This window comes from Giraffa tippelskirchi, chromosome 1 (genome assembly GCF_054371585.1).
Source record: "Giraffa tippelskirchi isolate mGirTip1 chromosome 1, T2T-mGirTip1v1.2.pri, whole genome shotgun sequence".
NCBI classification, from domain to species: Eukaryota; Metazoa; Chordata; class Mammalia; order Artiodactyla; family Giraffidae; genus Giraffa; species Giraffa tippelskirchi.
Genome location: NC_137275.1, coordinates 183,201,181 through 183,215,655, shown reverse-complemented (window position 1 = coordinate 183,215,655; position 14,475 = coordinate 183,201,181). Strand labels below are relative to the sequence as shown.

Here is a 14,475-nt window from a genome sequence, read left to right as displayed (position 1 = left end):
TGTGACCCCATGGACTGCAGCATACCAGATTGCCCTGTCCTTCACTATCTCCTGAAGCTTGCTCAAACTCATGTCCATTGAGTCAGTGATGCCATCCAACCATTTCGTCCTCTGCCTCACCCTTCTCCTGCTTCCAACCTTTCCCAGCATCAGGGTCTTTTCTAATGAGTCAGCTCTTCGCATCAGGTAGCCAAAGTATTGGAGCTTCAGCTTCAGTATTGGTCCTTCATTTACAAATAAATATTCTTTCCCTCCCTAATTTTGCATCATAATCATTTCATCAAGTCATAAACACTCCTTTCTTTAATGAAGATTCTTGCTTGTCAGTTCAGTTTAGTTCAGTCATGTCCGACTCTTTGCGACCCTATGGACTGCAGCACCCCAGGCCTACCTGTCCATCACCAACTCCTGAAGCCTACTCAAACTCATGTCCATTGGGTCAGTGATGCCATCCAACCATCTCATCCTCTGTTGTTCCCTTCTCCTCCCACCCTCAATCTTTCCCAGCATTAGGGTCTTTTCCAGTGAGTCAGTTCTTCACATCAGGTGGCCAAAGTATTGGAGTTTCAGCTTCAACATCAGTCCTTCCAACGAATATTCAGGACTGATTTCATTTAGGATGGACTTGTTGGATCTCCTTGCAGTCCAAGGGACTCTCAAGAGTCTTCTCCAACACCACAGTTCAAAAGCATCAATTCTTCAGCGCTCAGCTTTCTTTATAGTTCAATTCTCACATCCACACATGACTACTGGAAAATGCCAAGGAGTAAGTGTCTTTTAATTTCATGGCTGTAGTCACCATCTGAAGTGATTTTGGAGCCCAAAAAAATAAAGTCTCTCACCATTTCCATTGTTTCCCCATCTATTTGCCATGAAGCGATGGGACCGGATGCCATGATCTTAGTTTTCAAAACCGTCAGTTCTTCAGCGTTCAGCCTTCTTTTACTTCTTTAGGATCCTTTTAACAAATAAATCTAGACTTCAAAGTTGCATGTAAAATTATTCTACAGGGTTGAAATTTTCACTTTTCACTGTAAATCAAATAGCAACACTACAAGAACAGCCTGTCATTAATTTTAGTGCTGCAACATAGCAAATTAATACCCATTAATTAAAACTATTACTAGGCTGCCTGTGGTATAAATCCAAAACAATCATTGCTATTATAATTAAATTATACCTCATGTTCCCCACAGTGGTTTCATACTGGTAGAGTTTTCTTTTTCAGATCACTGCATCTATGAAATACCTTGCATATTTTTTGAGAAAAGTTTAAATTATAAAATAGTGCATTCCAAAGTCTGATATCCAAATGGCAGAGAATATTTAGCTAAGTAAGTACTTTTAATAAAAAGTACTTCCTGCCTAGTGATCTGATTTTGAACTTCCAGAAAATCAGCAGCTCTAATACAAAAAGTCAGTTTTGAAAACCCTTCCTCTTAGAGCTGGAATCAATGAATTTGAAAATAGGAAGTCATGGAGAAAAGTCAATGAAACCAACAACTAACTCTTCAAAAGATTAATAGAACTGAAAAGCCTTTGGCCAGACTAATTTAGATTAAAAAAAAAAAGCCACAACTTATGAACATCTGAAATGAAATAAAGGACATAAATACAGATTCCATGGACATTAAAAGGATAATAAAGGAATAGTATGAGAAATTCTGTGTCCATAAACTTGATCATCTAGATGAAATGGACCAATTCCTTGAAAACACAGTCTATATCTAATAAAGAATTTGGAACAATAATTCAAATAATTTTTTAAAAAATATAATAGTAACCTTCCAAAGCAGAAAGCACCAAGTCCAGATGGCCTCACTGGTGAATTCTGTGAAACATTTAAGGAAGAAATCATGCCACGTCTCCATAATCCCTTTTAGAAAATAAAAGCCAAGGGAATAATTTATGCCTATTCCATGAGCCCAATATTACCACAATATAAAAAACAGTCACAGATACTACAAGGAAAGAAAGTTACAGACCAATATTTCTCATGAACACCAATGCAAAATCCTCAACAAAACATTAGCAATCAAATCCAACAATGTACAAGAATAATTACATACTGCAAACAAGTGGAATTTGACCCAGGTATGCAGGGCTGGTTTAACCTTCAAAAATCCATTTATACAATCCTTCATATCAACAAGCATAGATGTAGAAAAGCATCTGATAAAATCCAACACCTATCAATGTCAAAAACTCTTGGTAAACTAGGAATAAAGGTGAACTTCCTCAACTTGATAAAGAATATACACAAAAAACTTACAGCTAACACTACACTTACTTGTGAAAAATTCAAAGCTTTCCCAGTAAGATCAAGAATTAGGCAATGATTTTCCCTCTTACAACTCCTTTTCCACATCCTACTGGAAGCTTATTTAATACAATTAAACAAGAAAAGGAAATAAAAAAGATAAAGATTAGGAAGGAAAAATCTGTCTTTGTTCATGGATGACAGGATCATCTCTATTAAAAAATCTGAAAGAGTAGAAAAAAAGAACTTCTGGAACGAAGAAGTGGTTATAACAAAGTCAAAGGATACAAGGTTAATATGCAAAATCAATTGCCTTTCTATATGCCACCAATTTACGAATGGAATTAAGGATCTGAAACACAATGTCATTTATATTCAGTTCAATTCAGTTCAGTTACTCAGTCATGTCTGACTCTTTGCCACCCATGGACCATCACGCCAGGTCTCGCTGATCATCACTAACTCCCGGAGTCTACTCAAACTCATGTCTATTGAGTCAGTGATGCCATCCAGCCATCTCATCTTCTGTCATCCCCTTCTCCTCCTGCCTTCAATCTTTCCCAGCATCAGGATCTTTTCCAATGAATCAACTATTCGCATCAGGTCGCCAAAGTATTGGAGTTTCAGCTTCAACATCAGTCCTTCCAATGAACATCCAGGACTGATCTCCTTTAGGATGGACTGGTTGGATCTCCTTGTGATCCGAGGGACTCTCAAGAGTCTTCTCCAATACCACAGTTCAAAAGCATCAATTCTTCAGCACTCAGCTTTCTTTACAGTCCACCTCTCACATCTATACAAGACTACTGGAAAAACCATAGCCTTGACTAGACAGACCTTTGTCCCCAAAGTAATGTCTCTGCTTTTTAATATACTGTCTAGGTTGGTCATAGCTTTCTTTCCAAGGAGTAAGCGTCTTTTAATTTCATGGCTGCAATCACCATCTCCAGTGATTTTGCAGCCCAAAAGAATAGTCTCTCACTGTTTCCACTGTTTCCCCATCTATTTGCCATGAAGTGATGGGACTGGATGCCATGATCTTAGTTTTCTGAATGTTGAGTTTTAAGCCACCTTTTTCACTCTCCTTTTCACTTTCATTGGGAGGCTCTTTAGTTCTTCACTTTCTGCCATAAGGATGGTGTCATCTGCATATCTGAGGTTATTGATATTTCTCCCGGCAATCTTGATTCCAGCTTGTGCTTTATCCAGCCCAGTGTTTCTCATGATGTACTCTGCATATAAGTTAAATAAGCAGGGTGACAATATACAGCCTTGATGTACTCCTTTTCCTATTTGGAACCAGTCTGTTGTTCCACGTCCAGTTTGAACTGGTGCTTTCTGACCTTCATACAGGTTTCTCAAGCGGCAGGTCAGGTGGTCTGGTATTTCCATCTCTTTCAGAATTTTCCACAGTTTATTGTGATCCACACAGTCAAAGATTTTGGCATAGTCAATAAAGACCAGAAAAAGATGTATTTCTGGAACTCTCTTGCTTTTTCAATGATCCAGTGTTAGTAATTTGATCTCTGGTTCCTCTGTCTTTTCTAAAACCAGCTTGAATATCTGGATGTTCATGGTTCACGTATTGCTGAATCCTGGCTTGGAGAATTTTGAGCATTACTTTACTAACATGTGAGATGAGTGCAATTGTGCGGTAGTTTGAGCATTCTTTGGCATTGCCTTTCTTTGGGATCGGAATGAAGACTGAACTTTTCCAGTCCTGTGGCCACTGCTGAGTTTTCCAAATTTGCTGACATATTGGGGTCAGCACTTTCACAGCATCATCTTTTAGGATTTGAAACAGCTCAACTGGAATTCCATCGCCTCCACTAGCTTTGTTCATAGTGATGCTTTCTAAGGCCCACTTGACTTCACATTCCAGGATGTCTGGCTCTAGGTGAGTGATCACACCATCATGATTATCTGGGTCATGAAGATCTTTTTAGTACTGTTCTTCTGTGTATTCTTGCCACCTCTTTTTAATATCTTCTGCTTCTGTTAGGTCCATACTATTTCTGTCCTTTTTGGGCCCATCTTTGCCTGAAATGTTCCCTTGATGCCTCTAATTTTTTAAAAGTGATCTCTAGTCTTTCCCATTCTGTTGTTTTCCTCTATTTCTTTGCATTGATTGCTGAGGAAGGCTTTCTTCTCTCTCCTTGCTATTCTTTGGAACTCTGCATTCAAATGGGTATATCTTTCATTTTCTCCTTTGCTTTTGGCTTCTCTTCTTTTCATAGCTATTTGTAAGGCCTCCTCAGACAGACATTTTGCTTTTTTGCATTTCTTTTTCTTGGGGATGGTCTTCATCCCTGTGTCCTGTACAATGTCATGAACCTCCATCCATAGTTCATCAGACGTTCTGTCTATCAGATCTAGCCCCTTAAATCTATTTCTCACTTCCATTGTATAATCAAGGGATTTGATTTAGGTCATACCTGAATGGTCTAGTGGTTTTCCCTACTTTCTTCAATTTCAGTCTGAACTTGGCAATAAGGAGTTTGATTGACGAGCGGCAGAGTAGGCGACAGGTGATGCCCGACTACCAATATAAGGAGCAGTGACTGAGCTTTGCTGGAGCAGTCATGAAGAGATACCCCACGTCCAAGGTGAGAGAAACCCCAGTAAGACTGTAGGCACTGAGAGAGGGCATCAGAGGGCGGACAGACTGAAACCACAATCCCAGAAAACTAACCAATCTAATCACATGGACCACAGCCTTGTCTAACTCATTGAAACTAAGCCATGCCATGTAGGGGCACCCTAGATGGACAGGTCATGGTGGAGAGGTCTGACAAAATGTGGTCCACTGGAGAAGGGAATGGCAAACCACTTCAGTATTCTTGCCTTGAGAACTCCATGAACAGTATGAAAAGGCAAAAAGATAGGACACTGAAAGATGAACTCCCCAGGTCATTAGGTGCCCAATATGCTACTGGAGATCAGTGGAGAAATAACTCCAGAAAGAATGAAGAGATGCAGCCAAAGCAAAAACAACACCCAGTTGTAGATGTGACTGGTGATAGTAGCAAGGTCTGATGCTGTAAAGAGCAATAATGCATAAGAACCTGGAATGTTAGATCTGTGAATGAAGGCAAATTGGAAGTGGTCAAACAGGAGATGGTAAGAGTGAATGTCAACATTTTAGGAATCCATAAACTAAAATGGACTGGAATGGATGAATTTAACTCAGATGACCATTATATCTACTACTGTGGGCAAGAATCCCTTAGAAGAAATGGAGTAGCCATCATAGTCAACAGAAGAGTCCAAAATGCAGTACTTAGAATGAATCTCAAAAATGACAGAATGATCTCTGTTCGTTTCCAAGGCAAACCACTGAATATCACGGTAATCCAAGTCTATGCCCCAACCAGTAATGCTGAAGAAGCTGAAGTTGAATGGTTCTATGAAGACCTACAAGACCTTCTAGAACTAACACCCAAACAAGATGTTCTTTTCATTATAGGGGACTGGAATTCAAAAGTAGGAAGTCAAGAAACAACTGGAGTAACAGGCAAATTTGGCCTTGGAGTACAGAATGAAGCAGGGCAAAGGCTAATAGAGTTTTTCCAGGAGAATGCACTGGTCATAGCAAACACCCTCTTCCAACAACACAAGAGAAAACTCTACACATGGACATCACCAGATGGCCAACACCAAAATCAGATTGATTATACTCTTTGCAGCCAAAGATGGAGAAGCTCTATACAATCAGCAAAACAAGACTGGGAGCTGACTGTGGCTCAGATCATGAACTCCTTATTGCCATTTATATTAGCACCTAAAAATAAAAAATACTCAGGTATAAATCTATCAAAATATGTATTAGATCTATTTGAGGAAGGGTTCCCTTAGTGGCTCAGATGGTAAAGAATCCACCTGCAATGCAGAAGACCTGGGTTCAACCCCTGGGTCATGAAGTCCCCTGGAGAAGGAAATAGCTACCCACTCCAGTATTCTTGCCTGCAGAATTCCATGGACAGAGAAGCCTGGTTGGCTACAGTCCCTAGGTCACATACAGTCACACATGACTTGAATGACTAAAAGAACAACACAATTTGACAAAAACTATAAGACTCTGATGAATAAAATCAAAGAAAAGCTAAATATCAATAAATGGAGAGATACTCCATGTTCATGGGCAATAATACTCAATCTTTTCAAGATTATAATTTTTTCCAATTTGATCATAGATTCAAGGCAATCTCAGTCATAATTCTAGCAAATTATTTTGTGGATATCACCAAATCTATTCAAACTTTGTATGATGTGGCAAAAGACACAGAATAGTCAACACAATATTGAAGAAGAACATGAAGTTGTATGAATGACACTACCTGATTTTAAGACTAACCATCAAGTTATGGTAGTCAAGACAGGTTACTGTTAAAAGAACTGACAAATAGAAACAGAATAGAGAGCCCAGAAGTAGACTTAGAGAAATATAATCAATGGACCTTTGCTAAAGGAGCAAAGGCAACACGACAGAGTATAGATAGTCTTTCAACAAATGGTACTGGAACAAATGGGCTTCCGTAAGCAAAAACATGAATCCAGACACAGACTTTTCACCTTTAAAAAATTAATTCAAAAGAGATCACAGATATAACTGTAAAGTACAAAGCTGTAAAACTCCTTGAAGGTAACATAGGAGAAAATCTAGATGAAAGTGTGTTCTGCAAAGATTTTGCAAATACAAAGGCACCATCCATGAAAAAAAAATTGATAAGATGGACTTTATTAAAATTAAAAATGCCTGCTCTGCAAAAGACACTGTCAACAGAAATAAAACATAAGCCAAAAGATGGGAGAAAACATTTGCAAAAGATACAACTGACAAAGGACTGTTATCCAAATTATGCAAAGAACTCAAACTCAACAATAAGAAAACAAACAAATCCATTTAAAAATGGTCCAAAGGTGACTTTAACAGACATTTCACCAAAGAAGACACACAGATGACAAAGAAGCATATGAAGAGATGCTCCATGTTATATGTCTTCAGAGAAATGCAAATTAAAACAACAATAAGATACCACTGCACTCCTATGAAAATGGTCAAAATTTGGAACACTAATGACACCAAATGGTGGTGAGGATGCAGAGCAATAGAAACTCTCATTTATTGCTGGTGGGGATGCAAAATGGTGCAGCCTTTTTGGAAGACCATCTGGCCAAGTTTTTACAATACTCAACATATTCCTATCATGCAATATAAAACCTCCTCCTTGGTATTTACTCAAAATGGTTGAACACTCATGTCTACACTAAAACTTGCACAAAAAAGTTTATAGCAGCTTTAGCCATTCATCTCTAACATTTGGAAGTAACCAAGACATCCTTTCGTAGGGAATGGATAAACATACTGTAGTACATCCATACAGTGAAATATTAGTAACAAAAAGAAATGATCCATCAATCCATGAAAGGACACAGGAGAAACTTAAATGCATATTACTAAGTGAAAGAAACCAGTCTTGAAAGCATGAGAAATGTAAGAGTCTAGCTACATGATATCCTAGAAAAACCAACAGTATGGAGCTACTAAAATGATGAGTGGCTGCCAGTGTTTGGATGGGAAGAGAAATGAACAGGAGCATGAAGGATTTTTTCTAGAGCAGTAAAACTATGCTTACAATAATGTAACACTGCTGCTGCTGCTGCTGCTGCTGCTAAGTCACTTCAGTCGTGTCCGACTCTGTGCGACCCTATAGATGGCAGCCCACCAGGCTCCCCCATCCCTGGGACTCTCCAGGCAAGAATACTTGAGTGGGTTGCCATTTCCTTCTCCAATGCATGAAAGTGGAAAGTGAAAGTGAAGTCACTAAGTCGTGTCTGACTCCTAGCAACCCCATGGACTGCAGCCTACAAGGCTCCTCCATCCATGGGATTTTCCAGGCAAGAGTACTGGGGTGGGTTGCCATAGCCTTCTCTGAATGTAACACTGAATACATGAAATTATACATTTGTTCCACAGAATGTACAACAATAAGAATAAGCCATAGAGTATGGACTTGGGGAGATTATCACATGTTAGTGTAGGTCCATCAGTTATAAAAAATGTACCACTCTGAGAAAGACGCCAATGGGGCTAAGCATGTGTGAGGGAACGGGCTATTTGGGAAATCTCTGTATTTTCTGTTCAGTTTTACATAAGCCTAAAATTGCTCTAAAAAATAAAGTTTGTTTTTTTAAAAGGACAGGGGAGCTTTCTCTTTATTAAGAACACTGAGAATTCACTTAAAAATAAAAGTTATGATTGACCTATTTGGCCCACCCTCTCCTTATCCCTCAAGTCTGTTCTCTATGTTTCCATCGCCATTGCTGCTCTGCAGTTCATTAGTACCATCTCTCTAGAGTCCATATATACTCACTAATATATGACATTTGTCTTTCTGTTTCTGACTTACTTTACTCTGTATAACAGGCTCTAGGTTCATCCACCTCATTAGGACTGAGTCAAATGTGTTCCTTTTTATGGCTAATATCCCATTGTGTGCATACACCATAGCTCTTTATCCATTCATCCATCAAGTGGGTGGGTGGTTCAAGAGAGAGGGAACATATTTATATCTATGGCTGATTCATGTTGCTATATGGCAAAATGTCAACACTATTGTAAAGCAATTATCCTCCAATTAAAAATAAATTTAATTTAAAAATAAAGTCTATATTTAAATAACTCATTGAGAAAAGAGATAACATTTCCACTGCTTTTTTTTTTTCTATGTTATATATCCAGGAGCCTTTTTATAAAACTTAGTTCTTGCTCTTAGCCTGGCAACTGAAAGAATCCAGTATATCCCTTCACGGTTTTAAAATTATGCAAGATGGTGTGACTCTATCAACCTTCAGATGAATCAAATACATGGAGAGAGAATGGTTCCAGTTTTCATGGACTGTCATCTTCAGCACCCTAAGCAGGCAAAGATTTAAACCTGTTTGAAAGGTCAATTTTAATTATCTCAATTATTATTCACCCATGGCCACTGAAAAATTATATTCGACAAAAAGAACAGATTCCCAATGATAGGAGTGGTTCTAAAATTACAACTGGTGCCAGTTTAATGAATCAACCTTTTTCTTGTACAGGATCAGCAATTAAAAAAAAGAACCACTATTTATTTCTTCAGCTGCTATCACAATGCCTGGTACATGGTAGGCATTTGATAAATGTTTGCTGAATTAAATTGATCACAAGTCTGAGAGAACTTTCTTAAATCTCCATATCTAAGTTATATTTCAACCCTGACATATATTGAGCTTAAAACATTGAAACAGCCAAGCTTATCCTAACAGAAAATTCATGCGGCCTTAATGTCCATGGCAGCTGTGTGACAGTGGGACCCAGGAAAATATAGATAGAGAAGTGAGATCTCACTAATACGAAGAGACTGCCAACAAAGCGTTTATTTCAGAAGACATTCTTGTTCCTGCTTAAATAGGCCATGTAGGTAAAATTTAACAGTCCACCACACTCAGATATTTTTCAGAAAGAATTCACAAATGGAAAGATTAGAACATGTCTGCATTAGAAGTCACATCTCTAGATTTATCAAGATTGTAAAATTCCGTGCAATAAAATTCAGGGGAGAAACACACATAGTAGTTTTTCAGACACTGAAACTGCCCAAGGGGTAATTCCCCACTTCTGCCCCTGAGATTCTGATTTGTGAGAGGATTTCATCTGAGTTCCACCAAACCAGAGTATCTGAGATACAATTTATGATACTTATATACTTAAGGCAAATACACTCTGTTCTTCAGAGAAGGGAATGTACACTGCTTGGGGGCAGAAGCTGGGAAATCTCTGCAGTGGATGAAAACCTCAACAGTTCCTGAAAAGACCATCATCGTGACCACCAGGATTATATTGCAGTTTTCATATGAGTAGCCCTGGCATCTGTATTGTGTTTTGTGGATATTAAACTAAAATTGGAGACTTGGGCAATGTAAAAGACACACATTCAGAAACCGGAAACCCTATCAAGATACTGTCTAGAAGGATGCACTTGGGAAACTCGGCTGTTGACTCACGTTAGTATTGATATTACATTAAATATGTAGTTTAAAAAGATGTTAACGATCCATAGCTCATTAACTGGAGAACTTCCTTGCTTGCATAAAACCTGAAATGTCCACTTAAGGGTCAAAGTCTAATATTTCACAAACTTTGTTCAAATTATTGAAATATTCACAGAGCAATAAAACATGCAATTCTGGAGTGATGTCAGTATCATGGAGAAGCAAATGGCAACACACTACAGTATTCTTGACTGGAAAATCCATGGACAGAGAAGCCTGGAAGGCTACAGTCCATGGGGTTGCAAAAGAGTCGACTTAGCAACTAAACAACAACAACAGTATCATGGCACTGATACTGAATCATTCCTTTTTTTTAATTTTTTCCTCTCTCCTTTGATTTACAGTGAATAGGACATTCATAAATGGGGGGAAAAATACCTTTGCACAGCATGCATGGACATCCAAGAGCTCCAACCACCTGTGCACCCAAAGTGGGTGGGCTGGACCGTGAAGTAGGTAGCTGAATGAGGGAAGTAGCAGAGGAGCTAGTGGCAGGAGGTAGTGACAGTAGAAAAGGAGGTGGCTATTCTGGCACAGAGCAAGCACAACCTTTCTGCCAGAAGATGGAGGGTGAAGGCAGTAAATGGAAATCTGCCCAGCCACGTGTGTCCCAGTTGGAGGGACCAGTTGCTCTCTTTAAGGAAAGACTCCAGTGAATGCAGAAAGAACGGTAAGTGAATAGACAGCTGAAGGAAAGTTTCTCCTGCTGTCTGCCCTTGGAGGCAAGAGGATCACCCAAGGGCATCTGGGGCTCCCCCCAAATTGAGGCTATCTCTACCAGACCATGGGCATTCACAAAGCCCTGTGCTAACTATTCACATCTCACTCCCTCCCCATTTGCCACCATGCTTTGCTTTTGTTGTTGTTTTTGTTGGTTTTTAACTGTGTGAATTCCTAATCTTAGAAGCTGCTGGTTAATTTTGATTGTTGTTGTTAAGTCTCTCAGTCGTGTCTGACTCTTTGTGACCCCATGGACTGCAGCACGCCAGGCTCCTCTGCCCTCCACTACCTCTCAGAGTTTGCTCAGATTCATGTCCATTGAGTCTGTGATGCTATTTAACCATTTCTTTTGACTTCAATCTTTCCCAGCATCAGGGTCTTTTCCAATGAATCAGCTCTTTGCCTCAGGTGGCCAAAGTACTGGAGCTTCAGCTTCAGCATCAGTCCTTCCAGTGACTACTCAGAGTTGATTTCCTTTGAGATTGACTGGTTTGATCTCCCTGTTGCCCAAGGGACTCTCAAGAGTCTTCTCCAGCACCACAATTTGAAAGCATCCATTCTTCAGCACTCAGCCTTTATGATCCAACATTCACATCTGTACACAATTACTGGAAAACCAAAGTTTTGACTATATGGATTTTTGTCAGCAAAGTGATGTCTCTGACTTTTAATACACTGTCTAGATTTGTCATAGTTTTCCTTCCGAGGAGCAAGTGTCTTTTAATTTCATGGCTGTAGTCACTGTCCACAGTGATTTTGGAGCCCAAGAAAACAAAATCTATCACTTCTTCCACTTCTTCCCCTTCTATTTGCCATGAAGTGATAGGACAGGATTCCATGATCTTAGTTTTTTGAATGTTGAGTTTCAAGCCAGTTTCTTCACTCTCCTCTTTCATCCTCTTCAAGAGGCTCTTCAGTTCCTCTTCACATTCTGCCATTAGAGTAGGATCATCTGCATTTCTGAGGTTGTTGCTATTTTTCCCAGCAAACTTCCTTTTGTTGTTGTTTTCTTAACTGTGTGAATTCCCAATCTTAGAAACTGCTGGTTAACTTTGGTTGTGATTCATTCAGCCCAGCATCTCACATGATGTACTCTGCATAGAAGTTAAATAAGCAAGCTGACAATATACAGCCTTGCCATACTCCTTTCCCAATTTTGAACCAGTCTGTTGTTCCAGGTCCAGTTCTAACTATTGCTTCTTGACCTGCATACAGATTTCCAACGAGACAGGTAAGGTGGTCTAGTACTCCCATGTATTTAAGTATTTTCCAGTTTGTTGTGATCTACACAGCCAAAGGCTTTAGTGTAGTCAACAAAGCAGAAATAGGCGTTTTTCTGAAACTTCCTTGCTTTCTCCACAATCGAACAGACGTTGGCAACTTGATCTCTGGTTCCTCTGCCTCTTCCAGACTCAAGCTTGTACATCTGGAAGTTCTCAGTTCAAGAACTGCTGAAGCCTAGCTTGAAGTATTTTAAGCATAACCCTACTAGCATGTGAAATGAGAGCAACTGTGAGGTAGTTGGAATATTCTGTGGCATTGCCTTCTTTGGGATTGGAATGAAAACTGACCTTTTCCAGTCCTGTGGCCACTGCTGAGTTTTCCAGATTTGCTGGCATATTGAGTGCAGCACTTTCACAGCATCATCTCTGGTTAAGATAAACCAAAAATTTGTGCCATAACACCACCTTCTGGAAAACAAAAGGAAATCTCCTAACTACCAACCTGCTGAATTCTTAGGATTAAAGAGTCTTACCTAAATTTAAAAAAAAAACATGTTCCCTTTTTAACTTAGGGAATCATGGTAACGCAATATCACAAAAGAGAAAATGACAATTTTCCAGCAACCAAACCCAAAGGTATGGAATATTGTCATCTAACTTATAAAAAATTTTAAAGAGCTGCTATGATGTAATTCAGTGAACTACAAGAAAACTCACAAAGGCAATTCAGTGATATGAGAAGTAAAAACAACAAGCAGAAGGAATACTTTACCAAAGAGATTAAAATTATAAAAAGGAATCAGATTTCTAGAGCTGAGGAACTCAATGAATGAGATAAAGAGTGCATTACAATGCATTAGAAATAGAGCAGATCAGAGAGAACAGGCAAGCTTAAAGATAGAAATATAGAAATAATTCAAGTGGAAGAGGAAAGAGAACTATGGTTTTTAAGAAGTGTACCCTAAGAGAACCATCTGATTCCACTGGAAAGGCCAACATAAGAATAATGTTTATCCCAGAAAGAGAAGAAAGGGGAGAAAGAGCAGAGTTTATTTAAAGAAATAATCGTTGAGAAATTCCCAAACCTAGGGTACAGCTCAATATACAAATCCAGGAAGCTATCAGAATATCTTATTATCTCACCACAAAAAGTCCTCATCCAAGACATACTTTAATGAAGCTCTCAAAAGTCAAAAATCAATCATAAATAAACAATTTTCAAGGCATCCAGGGGGAAAAAAAGACATATTAAAAACTTCCATGCAAGATACCCTATCCAGTAAGGTTATTCTTCAGAATGAAGGAGAAATAAAGCCTTTCCCAGACAAAGTAAAGCTGAGAGAATTCACCACACCAGCAGTCCTGCCTTACAAGGAATGCTGAAAGGAACTCTTCAAACTGAAACAAAAAGATCAAAGTATACAAAATTTTGATTAAGATAAGAAATAGAATGCTGCAAATTATTTTAGAATAGTATGTTAAACTCTTAATGATAAGTGTTAAAGGAGAGGAGTGTTAAAAATAATTCGTTTGTGGCTGAGGCAGTAAAGAACCTGCCTACAATGCAGGAGAACTGAGTTCAACCCATGGGTTGAGATTGGAGAAGGAAATGGCAACCAACTCCAGTATTCTTGCCTGCAGAATCCCATGGACAGTCCATGAGGTCACAAAGAGTTGAACGCGACTGAGAGATTAACACTTTCACTTTTTCATGGATACTGCAACTTGGTAATGAAATTACAGCATAAAAAGAGATAACATCTGACAAGGATATTACAAGAAAAGAAAATTAAATAATAATTAAATTATTATCTCTGATGAACATACATATAAAAATTTTCAACCAAATGTTAGCAAAACAAATTCAAGAACACGTTAAAATAATTAAATTAAAAAAAAAAATCACTCCCTCAGAGAATTTTCCATTGGCAGGGTATAAGAAAGACCCCATCAAAAGGGAGGACTTTTGACTCTATCAAAAGAGGAGTGACTTCTCAAGGGTCAGTCACCCTCTCATTTCCCTTTTAATAGGTTTCCTTTTCTTGCCTGACCAAAAAAAAAGAAAAGTTTTTGACAAAATATATGCACCCTTATGTTTATCACAGCATTACTCACAATAGTCAAGATATGGAAACAACCCAAAAGACCATCAATGGATGAATAGATAAAGTGGTATTCATGCACAAT

General features: G+C 38.6%; 1 protein-coding gene across 1 annotated transcript in view; it reads right to left on the bottom strand.

Annotated features, from left to right (window-relative positions):
* LOC145514600 (contactin-associated protein-like 3) overlaps positions 1-13,936 on the bottom strand; it is a 207,104-nt gene extending 193,168 nt beyond the window's left edge. The window contains exons 1-3 of the mRNA XM_081512732.1: positions 13,432-13,936; positions 12,637-12,756; positions 10,724-10,805 (exon numbers count right to left, since the gene is read on the bottom strand). Of these exons, the coding sequence (XP_081368858.1) occupies positions 10,724-10,805; positions 12,637-12,684 (130 nt within the window). The 5' untranslated portion in view covers positions 12,685-12,756; positions 13,432-13,936. The remainder of the gene's footprint in view (positions 1-10,723; positions 10,806-12,636; positions 12,757-13,431) is intronic.
* Between the last annotated feature and the right edge of the window lie 539 nt (positions 13,937-14,475).